The sequence below is a fragment of the Aaosphaeria arxii genome (assembly GCF_010015735.1).
Source record: "Aaosphaeria arxii CBS 175.79 unplaced genomic scaffold BU24scaffold_4, whole genome shotgun sequence".
Lineage (NCBI taxonomy): Eukaryota > Fungi > Ascomycota > Dothideomycetes > Pleosporales > Aaosphaeria > Aaosphaeria arxii.
In genome coordinates this window covers 404,785-428,505 of record NW_022983477.1, presented here as the reverse complement: position 1 = coordinate 428,505, position 23,721 = coordinate 404,785, and the positions used below count along the sequence as shown (strand labels likewise).

The window sequence follows — 23,721 nt, the reverse complement described above, 5'->3', positions numbered from 1 at the left end:
TAAGTGTAGGGAGAACATGGCTCGAGTTTGTGCTTGTGTTGTGCAGGGGGCGTCAAATGCGGTGTTGTGATTGGCTGGGGGTGGTTGTGTATGAACGCCTGTGTTTCATGGTTGTTCCTTCGCGATAGGGAGTGCTGCCTTAGGCATTTATGTCGATTGTGGATGAAAGTGATGTTTACACTACGGAGGAAATGGGTGTAAATGGTGTGTTGTGATCAGGGGGACAGAAGAATTCTAGAAGACTTTGTCTTTCTAGTAGGTCGACAGAAATCCCCACCAAGATACTCGCAATAACTACTACAACAATACACAACCCATCCAATAGAGAGAACATTCATTTTCAACCTCTATACGGAGGACACAACCCCATAATCAAGCAAACATAGTCAGCCCTCCACCTCCCTTCCAACTTGCCCTTGCTTCTAGAAATGTGGGGTACATATATACAGTGCGAACATCCCCGGTGGTCATTCAAAATCTCAATCAACATTAGCCGAAACTATATGAACACGATACCACCACCCTTGTTCCTTTTCCCCCGCAGAAATAAAAAGAGCCGCAGGACCGAACTGACTGGGATTTCCAAATAGACATTCCGTTGTTAAACGTAGAGGTTGGAGAAGAGCGTGTAGGTTGAACCAAAGGGCGAGAGGAGGGGAGAAAAGATGTAGTAAATCAGTGTGATCAACAGACACTTATGATTCTCTCATCGTTCATCTTTTGCTAAGACAGAAAAGAAATAGTAGGCACATATATGGGAAACTTTTCATACATCTACCGGAAGCGGATCAACGGCGCCTTGCAAAGAGCACCACCGCTCTCCCCACGTTTTATTTCCTGGCCTGTTTATATCCATCCTTCTCCCACATTGTGTTTCCCGATCGGTTATTGCGTCGGTTCAATGAAGTCTTGGGCATGGATATTTGCACGACACGCAATGGACGGTTCAATATATGCGGATGATTTTTAGTTCACTTGGGGATATGGGGATACCCAGGTGACCGAATATGTTGTGGATGTGTAGGGATGGCAAGCACCAGGAATAGATTATCAACTGCTTATATAAAGGCGTTTCTAGGTGCACGTTTTTATGATATAGACCTCCGTGGCTGGACACACATAGGTAGATTTTCTTTTCTTTTGATTCTTTTCATAAGACATCAAATATGAGATTCGAAATACCAACCCTCATCGCCCTCGCGGCCACCTCCGCCCACGCCTTCCCAACCGCACCAGCCGACATCCTCGAACTCCTCCCCAGACAAGGCGCCGGAAACATAACATGTCCCGCAACCCCCAACCCGATGCCCAAAGCCGCGGACCTCCCCGCCGTGAAAACCATGCCCGACCCTTTCCTGTACCTGGACGGCAAGACGCGCGTGCAGAGCAAGGAAGAATGGCTCGCGTGCCGGCAACCCGAGATCATGAAGCTCCTCCAGGAATACCAGTACGGCTACTATCCTGACCACTCGCTCGAGACGGTGACCGCGACGCGATCAGGTACGAAGTTGGATGTCACGGTTGCGGTGGGCGGGAAGAGTGCGACGATCTCTGCGACGCTGAATTTGCCGTCTGGGAGTGGGAAGTTTCCGGTTGTGATTTCGATTGGGGGGATGGATACGAAGGCGTACACGGCGGCGGGGATTGCGGTGGTCACGTTTGATTATGGGAAGGTCGCTGCGGATAGTAATAGCAAGTCTGGGAGCTTTTGGACGCTGTATAGTGGGAAGGATATTGGTGAGTCGTTTATTTACCCTTCTGACATCCTTGATTTCCTGAGGATCTGAGCTGACGATGATGATAGGTGTGTTGACTGCTTGGGCCTGGGGTTTCCATCGCGTGCTGGATGGCATTGAGTTGAAGGTTCCAGAGATCGACGCAACGAAATCGGGCGTGACTGGATGCTCTCGACTAGGCAAGGCTGCGTTGGCTGCAGGTCTATTCGATAAACGTATCGCAGTGACTATGCCAATGTGCTCTGGCGTACAGGGAGCTGGACCTTACCGCTACAGCCTCAGTGGACAGGGAGAGAATCTTGAGAACTCGGTAAGTCCAGTCAATCGAATGGGAACGAGAAATATCTAATCGTTATCCCATCTAGAAATCCGGAGCCGGCTGGTGGACCTCAAGCGGCATCTCCCAATTCGTCGGCAAATCCACCCAACTCCCATACGACGCGCACACGATCGTAGCCGCCATCGCTCCCCGAGCCGTGATCCTCGAGCAGAACTCCGGAGACCAGTTCACCGACTCCAAGGGCACCGCCACAGTGACGTTCCCAGCCGCGAAAGTGGTTTACAACTTCCTCGGTGCGGGCGAACAGCTCGGGATGTCCATCCCGTCAGGCGGACACTGCGACATGAACGGATACGGTGCGGTGCTACCATTCGTCCAGAAGGTTCTGCAGGGGAAGACACCGAGTAAGAACTTCGATGACCTGGGAAGTTGGAAGGCGATGCCAGAAGCGTATCCTTGGGCGACTAATGTACCCAAGGCGACTTGAGGCGCCGATATCGATACCAAGTAAACAAATCACTGATTTCATTGAACCTTTCACTTTTTCTGCTGAGACTCCTTCTGTGCATCCGTATATGCAGCGCTGTATCGGTAAGACGACCACTCGGAAACACCAAAGAACGTCTAAGACATCATCTTAGCTCAACTCTCTCTCTCTTCCTATCATACATCAGGAAACCCGTTGAACGAATACTCACAAGAAACATAAACAGCCCCACCAGAAAGAAAACCCCCTGATCCTGCACATGCCACTGCCTGACATTATAGCAGAAAGCCGCCACCAGCACCGCGACCATGAGCGCGCGGAAACTCGACGCATTCTTCCGCTCCCCTGATTCGTGGCGCGACAGCGAGGCGGTGAGACTTGCGTTCTGGCGTTCGAGGATCGCGAGTCTGCTGCTTTCGTCTGTTTCTGTGTTGAGAAGGGGTTTGGGGTCGGACATTTTTTTTGGTTTGAGGATAAGGGAATTAAGGGGGTGAGTAGGTGATTGAGGTCGGGTTGGCTGGGTTGATGATCGAAGGAACGTGGAGTCAGTTCCGATGGATGGATGGACGTTGGCTAGCGGTACGATTCCGAGTGACGTCATAGCTTGTTGTCCAAACATTCCGTTCCAGTCATTCAGAGGTGCAATTCAGCAGAATGATTCCTTCTTATCAACGACCCGAAATGACGCTGATACTGATACACGCAACAAGTGGGTAGCCCTTTTTTTATCTATAGATGGGGCAAGGCAGCACAACATAAACTTGTGCTTCCTGTCCCATCCACGGAAAATTATATTTGGTTTTCTAATTCTATATACTTGTCTACTCCTCCATAAACTCCTCCAGTCTTCTGGCCGACATTTCACATCCCAGATATACACACTGCATCTATCCAACTACAACTATCACCAGGCCGCTCCTTGACCAATTCCACAGTTCAGAGCAGGATGTCACATCAAATCCAAGCTTTTCAGCATGAATCAACGTGATTTACCCTAACTCCCGCGCACAGGGGTTGAAGCCTAAACGCCCCTCTCAGCACCGACCTTCTCCTCGTACTTGTGGAAAGTCTCGGTATCCTCCACGTGGTTGGCCTCGTGGAAGACGTCAACATTGGTGGTTGCGAACTTCCTGGCCGGCACCTTCTTCTCGAAGAGCAAGTCAAGCTCAGCGAAACTACGGCCCTTGGGCTCGGGAAGCCTGAAATAGGTGTAAATGATGCAGAGGAAGCAGCTGCCACCCCAGAAGAAGCCAGCGAAGTTCTGCCAGTTCCACATAGTGGGGTTGAGCATGTAGGGAGTGAGGACGGAGCAAATGATGCTGACAATGTTGTACAAGTTGCGACCTAGGACGATTGTCTTGATCTGCAGACGACGGGTGGACAGTTCTGCGACGAGCGAGTAGCAGACGGTTCCGACAGTAAGCTGGTAGAACATGGCCCAGACGATCATGATGGCGCCAGTCGCGAGTGCACCCTGTTGGCGGTTTGACTCGGGGATGAGCCCGAGGAAACCCATGATCATAAGCATGCAGAATAGACCGCACAATCCACCCAAGTACAGTGTACGTCGACCGAGGTTGAATTGACTCATCAAGAACCAGGCGCCGAAGACACCAGCCATGTTGATACCATACTGTCCCAGGGCGAAGTCGTAAGCAGTGGCAGGATCGAGACCAGCCTGTTGGAGGAAGTAACTAGAGTAGCCGGAGAAGGAATTTCCAGAAAGGTTCTGGATTGCCCAGGCCATGCACACGATCTCAGTACGGCGGAGATCAGTGCCCCTGAAGCAGTCGAGATAGCTGGCTCCGTGGGTGATCTTCTCCTCGAGGGCCGTGGTATGGGCCATCATGGCAACGGTCTCATCGGCGTTGAAATCAGTCTCCTTGTTAAGACTGGTAAGACGGAGAAGGGCCTGCTTGGCGTCACCAATGCGACCTTTTCTCACAAGCCACCAGGGAGACTCTGGTGCCATGTAGATTCCGACGAGGAGAGGTACTGGCCACATCCACTGGAGAGCATAGGGAATTCGGTAAGACCATTCGTCGTCACGACCAAGCATAGATTTGATAACGCCAATTCCGATGACTTGTCCAAGACCCCAGCAGAAGTTGACATAGGTAGTTACTGTTCAAAGTCAACAATTTGTCCATAGAGGGAGATATAGCAATTACTTACGGTAACCACGGAGCGCGATGGGGCAAACCTCAGAAGCATAGGTGATGGTGAGTGTCTGGAAGACACCCCACGGAATACCGCACAGAATCTCCGCAACCAACAGGTGGGTGGTGTTCTGCGCAGTGAAGAAGATGGCGGTCCAAGCGATGATGAGGGTAAGGCACGTCATGACGGTGTACCTGTAGCCAAACTTCTCACTGGCCCATCCGTTGATGAAGAGACCAAGGATCTCACCGACACCAGCACCATTGCTCAGGCCGGACTGCCACGCAGCGGAGAGCTCATAGGTGCCATCGGGCTGCAAGTCGCCGTACTTTTCCTTGAACTTGGGGAAGCCGTAGAAATTGGAAAGCAGGCACTTGTCGTAACCCTCCATGACGATGCAGGTGGAGATGAGGACGGACCAGCCAACAGCCTTAGGGTAGAGCTTGAGGCCTTGCCACAAGGACATGTTCTGTTCTTTTTCGGTGGCAGCTTTGGCATTGACGAGGACCTTGTCCATTGCGGTGACCGAGTCACTGCGATGGACATTGGCGTCCACCGTCTGGATGTCTTGCTTCTCATCCGCCATGGTGCGGTGTCTCTGTTGTTCGTTCCTGGGAGGGAAGTCAGTCAGAACGCCGATCCAAAAGAATCCGGGGACCGGGGTAGCCTTATATTCTGGAGGGTTGGAGGTGCATGCATGGGGTAAAGCAAGGTAGGATGGCCAGCCGTGCCACCCAGCCAGCCAGACAGGTTACAGGTATCTAGTGAATGCGGGGTGACAGAACAGGGTGCAAGGGTAGCTTGGGGTTGCATCCTGGGGCAATACGACGACGATCGGGTAGAGCACACAGCATCTAGGGCATACCTCGGAACCAGTACTTACATGAATCAGTTGGTTTAGGATCGAAAGACCGGGACTAATTTATTTGCGATAGTCCAGGTCCGATGCTGCCCCAGAAGGTGCGGTGCGTCGGCCTGCAAATGGGTGATGAACAGAGTTTAGGAGATTGGAAAACGTCTTGACTATCTGGGCGATGGCCCTGGAGACAGATTGGACAGAATGGTTTGGTGAGGGGGTGGGATGCGCGCGTGACCAGTAGAATACGAAGGGCAAGGACGATCTCTCGTGAAAACTTGGCTTTGGATTGGGATCGATTGTTTCGTCTTTGGTGTTGGTGGTGGTTGAGGAAGAGTCGAGGCAGGTGACAGGTGACGAGAGCCGATTCGAGGTTTTAAAGGGGATGGGAGCTTTCGCGGGGAACGGAGGAAACCGCCAACGCGAGGATGGAAATGGAATGGTATTGTTTCCTTGTGTTGGGAAGTGGATTAACTCAGCGATGGTCACTTGGTGTCTGTGTTCAGATGTCGAAATGCGAGTTCCCTGGTTGTTTCGTCGAGGAGGACGAGGAGGACGAGGCAAAATACGATATAATTTTGCTGATGGTCCGATCTGAGTGGTCGAATCTCTCGTGCCTTCCTCTTTAAGGTTAGACGGCATCCAATCTGCCGAGAGAATCCACCACCAGCCGAGCAGACCGTCTCTTCGTTATCCAACGCTACTCACGCTATTTTCCTGTTCCTTGCCGTAGTAACCTTCTAAGTAGTAGTACAAGTACCCTGAACGGAGTAGTTCATCTCCTATCCAGCTGTTTGTAGACTTGTATTGTAGCCTGGACTCTGCAGATACATGAGCGGTGAGGTGGATACGTGAATACGCCGGTCTCTATAAGATCTTCTGTGTATCAATATCAACATTAACACCAATGTAAATATACATGTAACGTCTCTCCGATAGTTAATGAGAATACCATCAGAGAATTCCATAACTTGATTACAAGTTTCTCGTACGAGCTTTCTATCATCGAACATCGGTTCCTGATGGGCATTTGAAGACGCTAATCCCAAACAAGCATATCCGCCTCAAAGCTTCCTACCTACCGAGGTCTAGTTACGCTTAACTCCGTCTTTCCGCCGCCTCTATCTCTGTGTGTCTACTACTGTTCGTCACCATCAAACGTTATTTCGACTGAGAACAGTATATACTGTACTGGTAATGATGCACGAAATAACCACATTCTATCGCGACCCTCTCGATACCACACAGGCCCATTGGTATCTCTAGAACCGAAGATTGATCATGTAAAGCCCACTGTCCACACATTACCAATTTCTCACAATTCCATGTCCCTACCTGTCGAAAACAACTACTTATACAATCGGCACCGGACTCCTCTCCGCAATCCATATCAGGATATTCTCCCCCATATCCCCAACCGAGCTCTTCGTATTCACCCCTCATTCCAGACTCCCCTAACCGCAAAAGAGACAGTAGGGACTAAAGTAGAAATCACTACGCGAGAGCTCCTATCTCGATTATTTCCCCGCCTGGGGGAATCAAGAAGGGGGGATATTCCCCCGCAAATACCTCCCCAGCCCTATCTATGTTCATCTGGGGTTCTGACACTCCTTCGATCCCTGTTAGCTCCTATCATGCATGTACCAACTGCTGTTCTTACTCTAGACGTTCAAGTAGCCGAGCCGTCAGCCTGGAAATTGAATGTGTTGTGGACTGTTTTGGGGATAGATGGGTGGGAGGTACATAGCGCTAGGAGTCAGCCAGTCAGTCTTCTGCATGTTTGCAGCAGTAGACGGTCTAGCCTCAGCGGGCGGAATTCCTGCGAGAGGAGGTAATTGCTGCAAAAGGATGATACAGTGGTGGCGTAATTAGGGTTTGTTCTAAACTGATACAGGTTATGCAGAGGGTTGGAGCATTGGATTGAACGCCTCGCCGTCTTCAACCTTCATATATTGCCGGCCAACAACTTTCTTTATACAGGGACATAAACTACGAGCAGTATCTACTTAGCCCTCGTGAACCAGTCTATACATTGGCACACAAAGACGGTGGGAAGAAGAACTAGAACACATTATATTCACAGCTGTGTTAACGTATCTCTGGACATGTTACGCCACATCCAGCACAATTGTAGGTATGTCAAAACTTTTGCTTACATTGTGCAAAGAGCGTATATGTACAGAGGGTTGAAGCATTGGCCTGTTTAGCAAATACATGGGACGATCTGTTCATCTATGACCTCACGAAACAGCCCAAGGGTTCTTCTGTTCTAACATGAGACGAGAAGGTTGGTTGGTACCGAATTTAGTGCTACATTGGAGAACAGTGCGCCTAGTGTGTGTGCTTCTAGTAGTTTTAAAGAAAGACCGATAAGATCTCTCAAGCAGACGCAAGAGAAAGTACAATAACAAAGATGCCAAGATGATTGAGAAGAAAACAAGGAACTCAAGGTCCGTCTTTTATCTCCTGTTCCAGTTGACTGTAGGAAAATATCCACAATCTTTCTTCGCGCCTTTGGAAGATCCAGCGCCTCCTCGCTGACTTGTGGGACCCTATCACGCTCATACAAAGCTTTAGACTCTTCTAACCTGCCTTTCGCAAATCAGAGGCTACTTAGTGTGTGGACTGTACCAAGTTCTAAGCTGCCCTCTATGCCAAGGTCCCTATACTTTTGGGGGAGGATGCAGTGTATCTGGGGGTACTTTTAGACTTGTAGTAGAAAATTACTTGTTATAAACTAGCTTTATTATTTCATGTAGTATAGGTAAAGCTTATGTTTTTACATTAACTAATTACACTGTCGCGTATAGATACTTTTATCGTAGGAAACATCACACACACAATCGATGGATAGGTAGGATAGATAGATATTGGCTCCTGTCGATCGGCCTCGCCAGGTAGATGGATGATGCTTCGATCTCTCCCAGCTACCCCAATCAATCTATCTACACTCTGAGTAGTGTCTTTTCCTCTGTATGTGATCCCCGATTAGCCTGTCACGCCCCGCTACACCACAATACTAGCTTTAAGCTACTGGTAATAGCCAGCATTGCCTCGTGAGTCCGAGTACTCAAGCGGTGTTGGTAGTCGCACTGATTCTTGCAAATCCATGGTGTATGCCTCCTCATTCATTGTCGCTATGCGAGGCCTTTGCTGCGTCAGGAGGACAGTGCCTTCAACAGGTGCAAAGAGACGGTAATTTGATCTCCTCGTGTCATAGATATGTAGTGCTCGATTGTACAGGTCTGCTGCCTCTGCCATCTTTTTTTGGCGAAAGTACATCTTTCCTAGGGTAACAAACGCAAGACGTGTTGATCTATGGTTTAGTCCTAGGACCTCCTCTTTGCCTTGGAGCGCCTGGGTATACATCTCTTCTGCCTCTACTAACTTGTTTTGTCTAGCGTAGAGCTTTCCCAAGTTGGAAATTATAGCAAGTGTTGAGATATGCTTCAGTCCCAGTGCCTCCATGGAACCTTGCAGCGCACAAGTGTACAGGGCTTCTGCTTCTGCTAGCTTACCTTGTTCAACGTAGAGCTCTCCCAAGTTAGACATTATAACAAGTGCTGGCGTATGATTTGTTCCAAATGCCTCCTCTTTGCCCTGCAGCGCACGAGTGTACATGGCTTCTGCCTCTGCTAGCTTGCCTTGTTGATGGTAGAGGATGCCTAGATTGCCAACGGTATCGAGTGTTGAGGTATTCTTTGGTCCAAGCACCTCCTCTTTGCCTTGCAGCGCCCGGATGTACATAGCTTCTCCTTCTGCCAGTTTTCCTTCGGTGGTATAGAGGAGACCTAAATTATTGGCTGTATCAAATATTGACACATGATTTGGTCCAAGTGCCTCCTCTTTGTCTTTCAGCACCCGAGTGTACAGTAGTTCTGCCTCTGCCAGCTTGTCTTGGCCCTGATAGAGGAGGCCTAGACGATGCATCGCCTCCAGCAGCAGCAGCGTCTTTGCTCTACTTCCATTATTTGCTGAAAATTCCCTACTCACTTCCGTGCCATGCTCTATTTGACTGTCTACTATCCAGACAGAACACACCTGAGCTTGGGGAAGAAGCCGGCGTTGCATAATCCAGCAGTCTCGAGTTGATTCATCCGGTACAGCGGACCCCACAACAACTACCGCCAGTCGTTTGAGATCCGATGCAAAGCACTTGCCCTGAAAGTGAAGCGCCCATATGTGAACTACTGGATGCGTAGCGTAGCGACCCAGCTCTTCTACTGTGTCAACCAGCGAATAGCTACGCAGTAGCTGCATTGCGTTGGTAAAAGCAAGCTCGCTGGTTGCAATATCGCCAATCCAATCGAGCAGCATTGCACCAACTGCTGTGGACCTCTGACATGCTGCTGCAAACAATTCATACCAAAGGTCCCCGTTATCAAGACATGACCATAATAGTAGCAGCTTAGCTGTGGCCTCGTGCTTTTCGAGGACAGCTTGGTAGGAAATGACCCATGTTGTCCATATGCTACGACCTGGGTAGTCTAAGAGAGGCTCATCCGCCCAATCATCTGATCCCATCAACTTGTTCCATTCCTGCTCATAAAACTTCAGGTAGGTTTTTACTCCCACAGCGCTTTGCCGTAGATACGCACCGGCTTGCGAGATCGCCAGAGGAAGCCCATCCAGTAGCTCTAGCAACTTCTTACTTTCCGCCGTGCCTATAAATATGTCATTAGCTTCGACTGAAACTTCCAACTTTTATCTATCAAGCTCACCATGCTCCCTATCATAACAATTCTCTAAAATATCCTGGGCTTGCTTTTGGTCTACCTTTTCTAGGTGCTGCGAGTCTCCCAGCTGCTCCAGCTTCGCCAGTCGGGTTGTGATCAGGATGGATCCGTGACTGGCACCAGGAAAGTACTGTCTCACGTCATATGCGTCAGTGTCTCCACCTTGCTTCTTATACTCCCGGTCGACGTTGTCGAAGATGAGCAGCCACGCCGTGTTGTCTTTTCTCGCAAGCCATCCCATCACCTTCTTGATTACTCCTTCAACATCAACGTTGCCACCTGCCGCGTATACTCTATTCGTATCAGGAATCTGACCTTGCAGAATCCTTTCCGCGCAGCTAGCGATGCTTCGCTTGATACTATCTTTGCTCTGTTCATCTAGCCAGAGAACCGCGCTGAATTGATGATGATGTCGGTGTGCAAACTCTACTGCCAACTGAGTCTTGCCTATACCACCCATCCCACGGAGTACGTATACCGTCTCCCGTCCGGTGTGTTTCTGTGTGGGCAGAAGGACATTCTCGAGCTTTCGCATCTCGGCTGGCCTGTCTACGAAGTGCCTCACACGCGGGGCACCCTTAAGGGTGAAAGGTATTCGATATTGAACATAATCTATCTCAAGTTCAGTCGTTGCCAAAGTACAACAAGGCTAAAGAAAACTAACGCTCTCGGCTTGCGATATTGCCTGCATATGCCTGCATCTGTTCGTAAACCTGCTGAGAGCTAACGAATCGTCTCGTGGCAGCTGCTATCTCTTTGACTTTTGTTGCCTCCTCAAGTCCGATATCCTCCAGACCTCGATCTACGTTGAAACGGTAGTATCTTCCTGAAGTGTGCAGCTGCGCCTTCTCGCGGCGGAATCGCTCTGCAGTCTGCTCTGTCTCGGTTGAGATCGCGACAAGTGTTTTGTGAATGTGGAAGGCATCGTCTTTGAACGGTTTAAGAGACGGTATGCCCGTGCCTATGGACACCAAGCACTTCACCTTGCTCTCCAGCTCTGGTTCCCACACTAGCTGTGCCTGGTCCCAAACCTCCCGCACCGGATTGTTCGCTCCTGTGGCCCCATCTACGAATTCCTCCCGAAATTGTCCCATGACTATTGGATCGAAGAAAGAAGACGCCGCCGAAGTGGCTCTACAGGCCTCCCATATCGTTACACTATTCCAAAGGTTGCTAATGCCGCGTAGTGGACGGTAGCTCGTCAGGCAGACCGTGTCTTTGGTCTCCCTACTCGTCGCGCACACAAACCTATGATAGTTAGCAAATGCGTCGCCTACCACCACCCAGTCAACCCACACTTTACACCTTGCATCTGGCGCATCCTTGAGCAGTGTGTCCTCTGGCAGACCCTGCTGCTTAATCACTTCTTTTATCGCCCGTACCAGCTCATCAGAGTCGAAACGTCCTTGGATCATGCCTTTGATAGTCACCCGATGAGCTTTTTTCTTGAAGACGCGGTCTGACAGCGACAGGTATGCTTTGATGCAGTCTGCTACGCTCATCTTCAGCCTTCCGAGCATAATAGCTATCAATCTGTGTCTTTCAGTACATAGTTATGAACACCTATAGCTATAAATGCCTGCGAGATTTCAAATACTCACCCGCCTGTGCTTGTCCCCCCAATCATGTCGAAATAGTCACACGGCTTGGGAGGGTCATCCGGGTTTACAGTCTCCATAAGTCGTTCCAGAATCAGTAGAGCAGACAAGCCGCGCACACCACCGCCATCGAGAGAGAGCAGGCGGGGATTGCTACCAGACATGGCCACTTTTGTGACATGGAGTATGCGTGGTTATGTCAAATGGTGTCTATTGGGGATCAAGGTAGGATGCGGTAGACGTTTCTGACAATGTCGATCTGAACAGACAGCGTTGTTTCCACGTGCGGTTGAAGGTGTAAGCCTCCCCTGCATGTAGAATAGACGACGAGTGACAAGGGTGATCAACGTCCCGCAAGCTGGGCGCGTAGAGGATGCGCCCTATCACGTGTTAGTTCTGCTTCTGTAGATAATATAGAACTGTAAAGTGCTTCTTTGTAAAAGTATCTAACCCTCCCCATTCAACCTCTCTGATTAATCTAGGATAAGGGTGTCCTGAAAGGAGAAAACCAGAATTGTAGATACTTGTTCGCTGATAATGACTACCTAACTACGATGATTGACTTGAAATTGAACTCGAGTATTGGATTTTACCAAAGACATAAGAGTGCCATATGCCAATAAAGCGAAAAATAATAGTCCTCAAACATTATGTGCTGAGCCTCGTAAGCTGAGCGTCAAATTGTCTACCAAGAGTGTAATAGGAAGATATACAGGTCCAACACAAAGCATTGACAATACAGCAAGGAGTATGTAAGTGCTATCATCCTCCTATCTGCTAAAGCAGAGGTATCACACAAGCACCTTAGACAAAACCTGTCTCCTTTCACGAGTTTGAAGAACCCAGCTTAACTCTTCATGAAGTTTTGTCCCCTCGACGATCGAAAGCACACTTTTCCATCAGTTAATTGCCTTCCCAGCTAAATCATCACTCAATGACATTCGACTCCGTGCAATATCGCTCTGTCCGTCACCGATCGTTTTGCAGGAGTACTCATCGTTGCAACTTTCGATATCATAGCGTAACCGCTGATCGTGCACATCCTTGGACACCGAACTTGTATCGTGACCACTTCCTGGCTTTAGCCATGAATGAAAAGAAACGTGGTTCCGTTTCTCTCTACGGCATGAGTTCAATATGCGTTTTGCAACACGGGATACTGGGCCGGATTTCAGGAGCGGTCCATACGTTGGCAGACATGCGCAAATAACGGCAGCGCCATATTGGATGTTTGTCCATAGAAGGGCAGTGGGAAGGTGTACTGTGCACAAGGCGTCAGATAGTTTAGAGAGGCTAGGTATCATCGCCCGTGGCTTACTGTTGATTGCTGTGTTTGGTGGTCTCCATACTCTTGTTATGCGCACTATGCTAGTTACACACACACTACAATATTAATGGATAGATTGGACGAGGGTTGGTTGCAACTCACAAGCCTCCTTGGAGAAAGATTGCGGCGACTAACACCTTCCGCCAGGTAGGTAATCGGAGTCTGCAAACCATCACAACGGGTAGAAGGAGGATGATGACATCGATGAGTAGGTTCGATATCTCGTAGCCCAGGATCACAGTCGCGGAGGGATAGCAGACCATTGGAGATGATGGCGAAGCTATTGAGAGGTCCCAGAATGCGTTAATAGGACGGCATTGCACCAATACAATGACGGTGGCGACAATAAGCCAGACGATGCACAACGTTGCAGTTGCGTATACCGCTTTCTTAAATGTTTCACTGGCAATGAATAGATTGTGGTAAAACGCAAGAATGCTGAGCTTGACAGCTGTGATACCGAAACCAAAGAGCAGCTCGATAATGAACAAAATCTATCACAAGATATGAGAATGTACTCCGTAGGTCGTCTTGAACTGGAGGCAAACGAACCTTGCGCAGCTCTCGTGGGGTCTCGATTAGACTCGTGTTGAGCGAATGGCGAAAGATGGCTGTTCGGGTACTTTAGCGTTTTACGAAAGGTCTAAATAATAGTTGAGGCATACAATATATTGATAACCCACAAAATACGTACAGGAACAGCAATGACACAAGACAAAGCCATTCTGCTGGTGGAGTAGACTGTTTCAACTTCCTGCGAGCAAAGTGTCGTAAGGCGACAGCTATAGTTGCTATTATTGCGGTAGCTACGCACGCGTCAAAATTGTATTGACCGCTATGATTGAGGTGTACCATGTCCAGATTCACTTGAAGTTACCTTATGGACCACTAGTGGCGACATCCGGCAGTTTATGTATGTTTTCATGGAAGCAGGCCTGGAGTTTGAAAATACTGCAGCTAAAAGAGCGAGATGGCGGTTACGATGGCGGGACGCCTCGCTGGCCGGATGTGTATTCGTGTATGTGCATATTCTGTCGGAAGCTCCTCCATCAATGTTAACCTTTAGGGGCCAAAAATGCTTTGCACAAACGGATGTCTTTTCGTTTGCTGCTGCACATTGAGAATATTTGGACCCCAACCTCCATCACATCACATTTCATCCGGGGGCCGAACGGCTCCACATCTCCCCGCATTTGATACATCATTGAATAAATATTATACTCATAACGGACTTCATCAAAAGCCCTAGACGACTACGGACTTCGCGACAGCGACTAACTGGTGCTGTAATCAATTGCGCTTTCAAGCACATTGCCCCTCGCAGACAATAAATTAATATTAAGGCAAATGCCAAGAGTATCTAACCATCACGCTGCAGCTGCATACGAGGACCATCTCGATCTCACGAGGTTATTAGTCTATAGAAAAGCGAGTTAGAGTCTCAAGAGACGTCAGATAACTTGTCAACGAACAGATGTCATCCACTATGGAGAATGCTAACTGACTACCAGAAGAACAGACTCTGATTGTAGTTTGTCTCTCCGAATGTTCCTCATGAAGAGAATGATGTGGAAGGGGTTATCACGTGTTGTTATACATTATATGTTTGTTTACTTCAAGTCGTGCTTCAGAAATGGATGGTTGTGAAGAGAAGTCATGCGTGATCTATTCCAACAATGCTCCATAATGGATCTCGTACCATGAACCAAATATCTATCATCTATACGGGTGCTGGCCATGTTATTTACAATTATTATGCCATCGCGGTCTTCCTTGAAAACCGCACCCAGGGTATCTTTTGTCCTCCAACAAAATGCAAATGCAAATGCAAACATCTTCTCTCAAAGCCGAAAATAGAAGAAGAAATAAGACACATGCTTCCACTCAAACAGCACTCTTCTCGACATCCCCCGCGGGACGAACCTCCTCTCTCGCAACCTGCACACCACCGGCCTCGGTTGAAGACCTTCCGCTCTCTTCACCGCTACCAGCAGACCTTCCCTTATCCCCGACATGTCCCTGCGTCCCAATGCTCATCCACGGCACAAACAAACACCCAATAACCGCCGGCCCCACCGCGAACCAAAACGTCGCCGCGAACGGCTCGAAATGATCATTAGCATAGTACCCACTCGTCGCAGGGCTCTTCTCCACGCCGTTGAAAATCGCCGTCGCGATACCGTATCCGATGGCCGTGCAGAGTCTCGTCAAGGTCTGGAAGAGCGATCCGGCGATCGATTGGCGGTTTGGTGGCATCGAGGACAGGACGTACATATTGGCGACGTTGAATTGGAAGTCGGCGCCGATGACGCAGAAGAGGAGGGCCGGGAATGAGAACGACCAGTATGAATCGCCCTGGCGCTGGACGGCGGCGAGGACGAAGGAGATGACGTAGGCGAAGCCGCCGATGCCCATGAGGAGTTTGTTGGAGATGCGGTGGAGGACGAGGGCGCAGACGACCTGTGTGTGTTAGCGGAATGGACAAGGTGGAGTGATTTGGTAGGGAGTGTATGAACTTACATTTGCGGAGAGGCCCATAATGACCATGGGGAGCAAGTGGACGCCGGTTTTGAGCGCACCCCAGCCTAGGATCTCTTGGAAGTAGAGCGCAAGCCAGAAGGAAAATACGGGGAAGCCGATGAAGCCGCAACTCATGCTTGCGAGCAACTGTTCAGATGGTATGTTAAGACTCTGTTCATGTTTAAAAAAGGGTATCGCCAGGGGTTACTCACGAGAGAGAAATCACGATCTTTCCAGATCTTCATGTCAATCAAGGCGTAAGGATACTTCATCTCCCAAATGACGAAAGCGATCATGATGACGATACCGACAACGAGTAGGGCAATAACATAAGACGTTTTCCATCCATCTTTGGCATCACCTCCAAGACTCAGAGCAGCACAGAACATTCCAATTCCAGCAATCGTCATGGCCGTTCCTGGCAGGTCCAACCTCTTGATAGTCTCCGAGGTAAACTTCATCTTCACCGTCTCATCGTTGGGCACGGTGAACCAGGCAATGATTGTCACAACAATGTACACAATCGCTAGCAACCACAACGAGGCCCTCCAGCTGAAGATTTGCGTCGCGATTCCGGAGAAGATTGTTCCGCAGACAAATCCCAAAGGATTACCGGCAGAGAAGGCGGCGAAGGCCTTGTTCTTGCGCTGCGAAGGCATCTCGTAGATGACGCCTAGCATTCCCTGGGCGGGAGGCACAGCAGCTGCAGCAAAGATTCCGAGAATGCCGTTCATGATGTCCAGAGTGATTCCGGTTTTGGAGAACCCGGCGGCGAGGCAGAAGACGCTGAAGAGAAACATAGAACCAATGAACATGGATTTGCGACCGAAGAGATCTGCGATGCTGCCGAAGAAGAGGAGAAGTGCGCCCGATGATAATCTGCATTGTAATAATTAGTTCGAGTTCTCATTCGCAGGTGTTTCGTTCGAGTTCTTACGAAGAGGCAGCGTTCATCCTATGAAAACATTAATACGCATACATTAATGTCTATGAATTGGACCAATGACTTACCAAGTGATTTCAGCATTCGTCATATTAAGTTCTTTGCCAGCAAATGAACTCATCACAGTAACAGAGCCAGTCAAGAACGATGTCATAGCCACCGCCATCGTGACCGACAGCACGAAGAGGATCTCCTGGAATACTGATTTGAAGCATGCTGGCCGTGCATTGGGATCCTTCAACGGTGGCGTTTCCATGCCGTCGTTCTCGTGATCAGACTCCATAATTTAGGGTAAAGAGTTCAATGGGGCCCCGTAAAGAAGAGAGCACCAAAGGACAGAAGGGCGGGTAATCACGAAGATTGGATCAAAACAGCGAAAGCCATGTGGAATGTGGAGTGCAAGATCTGATATAGCATTACCGTTTTATTGATGATTGCATCTGGGTCAGGTCAGGTAGTGGATACACGCGAGACCCATGTCAATTAATCAGCGCGGAACGAGGTGCGCGCGGACCGATGAGAGTTTCCAGAAGGGAAACCCTCAACGGTCCCTGAGATTTGCTTTCCAAGCGAAAAGAAAGATCCGCTATCGGATCATACTCGGGACCTAGACACATACACAATCCTCCCATCCAATCATGCCAATTCGCACTTAAAGCTATGCCAGGGGGCCGGGCAAATTATACAGATTTGGTCCCGATGATTTCGCGGTGAAAGGTTTAGTCTCTAAAGTTAGAGTTATTTGCAAGAACTTACAAAGCCATAGTGCTACAGGGTATTGCCGATGATGCTAGGCCTATTGTTACAGTGAGTACAGATGCGCTGACGTCTTACAGTCTATTACAGCTTAAAGACTTTCCAGTCTTGGAGGTCCATCTGCTGGAGCACGCCTCCTAGCGGGCCCTGCGTCTCTCTACCTGCCTCCCAGACCTTCTTACCAGCCCAGTAGTCAATGAACCCATCCGGACCGGATACGAGGATTACTCTTGATCCCTTTTCATGCGAAGGATTCCGGTCTAACTTCGCAATGACATCACCAGGCTTGATGAATTTCTTCTCCTCGTCAACATAGTACTGCACGCTAAGGCCCCTTGTCTGCGCCGCACTTCGCTCTTTCAGCGCCTCAAGTTCCTGAACGATGACGCCCTTGCTCATATTGATGTGAGCGTCCGCAAGAATAACTTTCTCAGCTGCCTGGTCCAGCCCAAAGAAGCTCTTCCACCATCCTACTCTGCTTTGCGGGACCGTCTCCTCGTCACTGATTCCACCCAGACATTCTTCTCTCCGCCTGTTCGCCCAGAGAATATGCATCTTGCTTCCGGTTCTCCTTCCTAATGCGTCCGCGACTTGCATCGCAGGCGCAATTCCAGTTCCTCCAGCTAGGAATATAACTTCTTTGATATCATGTGGCAGTTCACACTCCGTATTGGGACCCCGCAGCTCAATTGTCGCATCTTCAGGTAGTCTATGCAGATATGTTGACACCTCCCCGCCCTGCTCCTGTCTAATCAACAATCTCAAATCCGCGGCCCCTTCATCGTCGGCTTTGTGTGATGGGGAACGAGTCTTAGGTAGTGGTGTATAAGCTCTCGCGATTTGTAGTTGCGGCTGCTTTATCTGTACACTCCATACACTTCGCTTCGACGCTTCTTTTATGCTTTCGTTGTTCGTCGCACCGGTCTGGTTTCGTAGTGTGAATATCGCGCTGGTCGAGGAGACGCTCTGCTTGTCCACGAGGGCGTACGGAGTAAATGTGTGAGGGTTCAACGACGATTCGGAGGAATTAGACGGGCGCGTGTAGCGGTACGCAGCCCCGCCCAGGGCAGAGGTTCCGAGGATTATTAGGGGACCGCCTCGAGCGCGGAAGAAGGACATGGTAAGGAAAGAATAGAAGCAGAAAAATAAGGAATGCGGACGGAGAGAACTCGAGTACGGTGGAGGTAGTTAGATATGCGGGATGAAATGTTGCACAGTGTTACCAGAAGATTTCCAGGGTTCTGGTGCAGATGGGTCCGTGCGCTCGTGGTATTCTCCCAGATATTTGGTTCTGGTAAAAGCCTATTTCAAGAACATGCAATTGCTAATGAAGATATTATGAAGGGTTTCTCGTTCTGTCAAATAAGATGTCTCATCAGAAATGCTCATACAATGTGGCATCCAATCGTTTAAGGCAAACCCTTTTTCCTTAACGCAAGCCAATAGACGACGTCATACTTTACTCCAGTATCATACTCTAGTATCCGTAACCAGTACCATACTCCTTTCCAGGGGCATTGTTCTGCCATGACTGTCCAGGGATTTGACCTTGTTGAACACCATTCCAGCCTTGAGGTCTAGTACAAAACCACTATGAAGGTGTCAGTTCTAATGTCCACCAAGTTCACGATAGCAGATCACAAAAAGAAAGAGCAACATACCGTATCAGTTTCGCTGTAACTCTCAGCAGCCGACACCTTGTGAGAGACACTGGTAGCCAGCGTCCAACCATCAGCATCAAGACAATCGAGCAACGTCAAAAGGAGCTCCCGCGTTCTCATCGTCTTCGTCCCATCCGCCCACCATGGATTTCCATCGAGTTTGATTTCGAACACCCCATTCTCAATAACACCATGCCTCTCAATCCATGAGGGACCCAATCGCTCAATAACCAAACTCGACAACCTCGGCGAAGCTGTTCACAATCGTCAGTCAACCACATCTTCATCCCAGACCAACATCCAAAATACATACCCCCAATAAACCTCAACCGATCATCCTTCGAAAACGCCACGCAGCACCACTCCTTCCTCTCCACCGCCTCCACCCTCCTAAACAGCACAGTATCCTTATCATACAACTTTTTCGACACATCCGTCGACGCAACCACCACATACCCATTATCCGCCACCGCCCTAAACACCTCCAACAACATCGCTCTCGCCTCCATACTACTCGACCCACTCCCCTGCCACGGGTACCCGTGGACTTTGAACTCAATCGACCCGCCGTACTCCCTCTCGTGCTTGAGGCCCTTGGGCCAGGCGCGCGTTATGGCGGTCCGCACGGCGGAGACGACGGGTGGAGGGAAGTGCAGGAGGCGGAGTTGGTCCCATTCGTGCATGGAGACGGAGGCGTGGAGGGAAGGGGGCGTGTATTGGCCAGAGGCGGAGGCGTAGGCGGGGGAGGAGGTGGAGGAGGATTCGGTGAGGCCGAGACGGTCGCGGAGGCCCATGGTTGCGGTCCAGAAGGTGAGGTTGTGCGTGTGTATGTTTGTATATCTCTTCTTGATTTAATCGTGCCTTTGCTGTATCTTATAGCTGTCGTCGTAGGTCGTAGTCGTGCTTTACATTGAAAAATCTCCCCCAAATTCTCAATAACAAAGTCATACAATCTCAATTAATGAATCAAAAATATCAAATTTCATCAAACAGATACCTTCCATCCCAAGACCTTTATACCTCCAACCCCATCCCATACCATTCCATCATATCTGACGCGCCGAACCCTCGGCACAATTATTTCTCCCTTTCGAGCCTAGCTCCATCGTCTCAGCCTCACAGCAAACCCACCTTTCCGCAAGGCTGACCACCAACGTTTATACTTAATAATGATCGAGCGATTCCAAATTGGGAGAATTTCATGTACAAGAGACTTGGGGGATTGGGGGCGGAATTGGGTGGTATTTAGAAGAAAGGGTAAGGGTGGTAAGCGGAGGGAGGTTCAGCTGGTCATAGTTGGGTTGCTATGATAGCTAGTAGCTGATATTAACATAGGAGGGTAGAGGGAGGGCTCGGAAAAGAATATTTGTGGGTGATTAAATTGTTTGTAGGTATGTTTTATTGGTGACATTGATGTGTTGTGGTATTTGATGTAATATTTGCTATGCTGTCGTTGAAGTTGGAATAGATGGGTCTGGGAATTGTAGGGAGGGATTTGCTTGAAGATATAATCAACGCGACGAAATTTTGCGACTAAAGGTCATTATAAAGCTAGAACTAAGGAAATTTGCATGTGAATGGCTTCTTAAAAATAAAATTGAAAGCTGTATGTAAGGGAATGGTGAATTGTTGCCAATGTTACGGTGAGCAGTCCAAGGCGAAGAACAATAGTCACAGAGATGAACAATATCACATACACATGAGCGCAAGGTTGTTAACAAATCAACTTTTGGATATCCCTACACCGCGTTACGAAACCGTAATGTACAGAGGGACCCCCATATATAAGCTGCCCAAAAACTCCAGCGGATGCAGATCGTTCCAGATGGGTATACAAGACTAATAGACAGATAGATGCTTTCGCTCCCCAGGGTCACAGCTCTAACCCGTGCCACCGATTTCCTTCTTCACCCAGCTCTCCAAACCTCCGAGCGCGATGATCTCTTGAACGTTGGGTGGGAGCTCGCCGACCTTGATGCTCCATTGTGCGCCGTTGGGGCCTTCTTGGACGGTGACCTTGCTCCTACGGACATCCCATTCCAAGGTCCATCCGGTTCTCCTGGTGAGCTGCTTGGCCTCGGCGGGTTGAGCAACTGCGCCTGGAGGAGGAGAGTCGAGCGACTCGCTGTTTTGGGAAGGCTCCTTCATGGCCTGCTGTGAGGATGGAGGTGCAGTGGATGAGAAAACCTCTCGGAGGCGGTTCGCCAGCTTAGGCACTTCGACGCCCATAAGGGCATTGTTGATGCTGTTCCTGCTGAAGATGTTGCCGAAGCTCCCTGCAACAACGAGCGGGATGCCCTTGGCCAGGATGGCGGTTGCGGCCTGTTCACGACTGCTACCGGTGCCAAAGTTGAAACCAGACACGAGAATATCGCCTGCCTTAGCGATGGAACCGAATGAGGGATCGTAGTTCTCCATACACACTTCGGCCATCTTCTCGCGCGTCACGTCGTCTTGGTAGGTGTATTTTCCTGGGTAGATGCCATCCGTGTTGATGTTGTCAGCATCGCAGAACACAATCTCTCCACGAATGCTCTCAGGGAAACCGGGTAGAATCTCAGTCAGGGATTCCGACTCCGATTCCGCAGCGGGGGTTGGGTTGATGGATTGATTCTCCGTGGCGGCATTCTCGACCGACTCGATCATGCCTTCGGCCTGCTTAATTGCCTTCTCAAGCATATCCTCGATGGTCATCATACGCTCCTCCTCAATGATACCGTCACCCTCGCCTCGGCGGACACCAGCGTAGCCCTCTGGTGCTTCGTACCAGCCAGGGCCAGAGATAATTCCCGACAAGGCGCTGGCGGCGACAACTTCCGGGCTAGCGAGATAGGCCTTTGCGTCTGGTGAGCCCATGCGACCCTTGAAGTTACGGTTGCTGGCACTGATTCCAACCTCGCCGGGCTCGAGAAGGCCGGTGCCGAGTCCAATGCAAGGGCCGCACCCGGAGGGAAGAGCCTGTGCACCGGCTTCGAGGAGAACTTGCCAATCGCCCTGTTCCTCAGCTGCACGCTGTTCGGGTATCGATGCAGCTGCGATGTAGAAGTTCACGTGGTCCGGGAGTTTGGGGATCTTACCGCCATTGGCAGCAGCAGCGTCTTTGAACACCTTTGCGGCGGCAGCAATATCAGAGCGACGAGAGTTGGTGCAGGAAACGAGGTAAGCCTTGTCAACCTTGATGGCCTGGTCTTGGAGCTCCTTCAAAGGAGTGGCAACCTTGACCGAGTTGGGTCCGGCGACGTAGGGAGACAATGTAGAGAGATCGAGGAAAAGCTCTTTGGCGTAGACAGCCCCCTTATCGGCAGCAAGTGCAGGCTGGAAGATGTGTCCAGTCTTCTCTCCCACAATACCGGTGGCGGAGAAGAGCTTGTCGATGCGCTCGTGAACGAATTGCTGAGCGTGGTGGTCCTTGTAGTCGGTGGCACCGTAGATAGCGGCCTCGGTAGCCTTCGACCTCAGCCAACCATGGAGAACTGCGTCGATCGGGAAAAGACCGCTGAGCGCACCCCATTCGGTAGTCATGTTTGCAATGGTCAGACGGTCGTCCACAGGGATGGTTCGGAGAGTCTCGTCGCTTCCAGTGAACTCAATGGCATGATTGAGGACATCATCCTTGTTGAACAGACCGGCAAGAGCAACAATGACGTCTTTGCCAGTGACGCCCTCGGGCATTGTACCGACCAAGTTGACCTTGGCTACCGGAGGGATTTGCCACCAAGTCCTGCCCGTTGCCCAGATACTTGCAGCATCTGTTCGAACCACAGGTGTTCCCAAGCATCCAATGCCTCCATACATGTTCGAGTGACTGTCCGATGCTACGGCCAAGGTACCAGGCCAAGCATATCCCTCCTCGACCATAATCTGATGTCCAATGCCTCGTCCAGCTGGGTAGAACACTACACCCTGCTTCTTGGCAAACTCTTCAATCTGGCTGTACTTTTTCAAGTTCTTCTCGGTTTTGTTCTGGACATCGTGGTCTAGTGTCATGACGATCTGGTTGGTGTCGTTGATCTTGGTAGCGCCAATGGACATGAATTTCAGGGCAACGGGCCATGTGTTGTCGTGTGTCATGCACTTATGTGGCTGTAGAGTGACATAGTCTCCCGAACGGAGGACTTTGCCCTCCGCAACACCCGCAGCATGCTTCTGGACGATCTTCTCAGTCAAAGTCTGGGGGATCTTGGCCTTCTGCTGAAAAGTGGAGAGAAAGTCGGCTCCGGCACCCTCTCGCATGGAATGGAAGACATCTGGAGTCTCCTTTCGGGGTACCGTGGTAGCGAAGGCACGGAGGGAAGAACTGGTACGGGGATGATTCTGGGTAGCGATTCGCAGAGGAGCGCTCAACCGAGGCTACAAAAGTATTGAGTTAGCTAAGGTGATACTTTGTTTACTACATGTTGTGTAAGTACCAGAAATTGCCTGCGGCCGATTCGGGAGGCCACTCGCAGAGACATAGCCATTGTCGCAGTTACAGCGAGTTTGCAATTGACGATGACGGAGGAGATGTTGATGTTTGAGTCGCACTCATTCTGGGGAATTTTTGGGGTGACTAAGCCGAGTTTGGGGTCACGGCCGACTTCGGTGGTTGTCAGCAGCTTTCGATTGGACGAAAGGGCGACTTCGCTTGTCTGGCCTGTCTCTTGTATGCACTCAATCGATCA

The 23,721-nt window shown here is 49.9% G+C and overlaps 6 protein-coding genes across 6 annotated transcripts; 1 reads left to right on the top strand and 5 right to left on the bottom strand.

Annotated features, from left to right (window-relative positions):
- Positions 1-1,151: 1,151 nt before the first annotated feature.
- Positions 1,152-2,503, top strand: BU24DRAFT_347472 (carbohydrate esterase family 15 protein; the record flags this gene model as incomplete). The annotated part of the gene is made up of 3 exons (XM_033523525.1): positions 1,152-1,737; positions 1,805-2,046; positions 2,102-2,503. Coding segments are annotated over 3 exons (1,230 nt in total), but the record flags the coding sequence as incomplete, so codon positions are not given.
- A 50-nt stretch (positions 2,504-2,553) lies between these two features.
- BU24DRAFT_461603 (uncharacterized protein) lies at positions 2,554-2,960 on the bottom strand (the record flags this gene model as incomplete). Its single annotated transcript, XM_033531902.1, has 2 exons — positions 2,554-2,640; positions 2,715-2,960. 2 exons carry the CDS (start codon positions 2,958-2,960, stop codon positions 2,554-2,556), a joined length of 333 nt encoding a protein of 110 aa, XP_033383689.1.
- A 515-nt stretch (positions 2,961-3,475) lies between these two features.
- Positions 3,476-5,726, bottom strand: BU24DRAFT_175909 (maltose permease MAL61). The gene is made up of 3 exons (XM_033521566.1): positions 5,547-5,726; positions 4,679-5,274; positions 3,476-4,627 (listed from the first exon to the last, which is right to left on the bottom strand). Coding segments are annotated over exons 1-3 (1,701 nt in total). The 5' UTR covers positions 5,549-5,726; the 3' UTR covers positions 3,476-3,524.
- Positions 5,727-8,549: 2,823 nt separating this feature from the next.
- On the bottom strand, positions 8,550-12,017 carry BU24DRAFT_347221 (FabD/lysophospholipase-like protein; the record flags this gene model as incomplete). The annotated part of the gene is made up of 5 exons (XM_033523517.1): positions 8,550-10,183; positions 10,241-10,867; positions 10,920-11,503; positions 11,552-11,788; positions 11,857-12,017. The coding sequence occupies 5 exons, from the start codon at positions 12,015-12,017 to the stop codon at positions 8,550-8,552; spliced, it is 3,243 nt and encodes a 1,080-aa protein (XP_033383687.1).
- A 735-nt stretch (positions 12,018-12,752) lies between these two features.
- BU24DRAFT_450086 (uncharacterized protein) lies at positions 12,753-13,904 on the bottom strand (the record flags this gene model as incomplete). Its single annotated transcript, XM_033531000.1, has 5 exons — positions 12,753-13,114; positions 13,172-13,221; positions 13,283-13,631; positions 13,733-13,823; positions 13,875-13,904. 5 exons carry the CDS (start codon positions 13,902-13,904, stop codon positions 12,753-12,755), a joined length of 882 nt encoding a protein of 293 aa, XP_033383686.1.
- Positions 13,905-15,064: 1,160 nt separating this feature from the next.
- BU24DRAFT_432951 (homoaconitase) lies at positions 15,065-23,520 on the bottom strand (the record flags this gene model as incomplete). Its single annotated transcript, XM_033529945.1, has 14 exons — positions 15,065-15,640; positions 15,701-15,847; positions 15,913-16,579; positions 17,416-17,465; positions 17,499-17,576; positions 17,619-17,628; positions 17,665-17,789; positions 17,826-17,837; positions 17,874-18,022; positions 18,062-18,289; positions 18,320-18,348; positions 18,388-18,496; positions 20,947-23,374; positions 23,470-23,520. The coding sequence occupies 14 exons, from the start codon at positions 23,518-23,520 to the stop codon at positions 15,065-15,067; spliced, it is 4,659 nt and encodes a 1,552-aa protein (XP_033383685.1).
- Positions 23,521-23,721: the final 201 nt, after the last annotated feature.

Bases quoted from the DNA above. Each gene is read 5' to 3' on its own strand.
- BU24DRAFT_175909 (XM_033521566.1), bottom strand. The intron at 4,628-4,678 runs GTAAGTAATTGC...GACTTTGAACAG, and splicing joins CATCGCGCTCCGTGGTTACC to TAACTACCTATGTCAACTTC.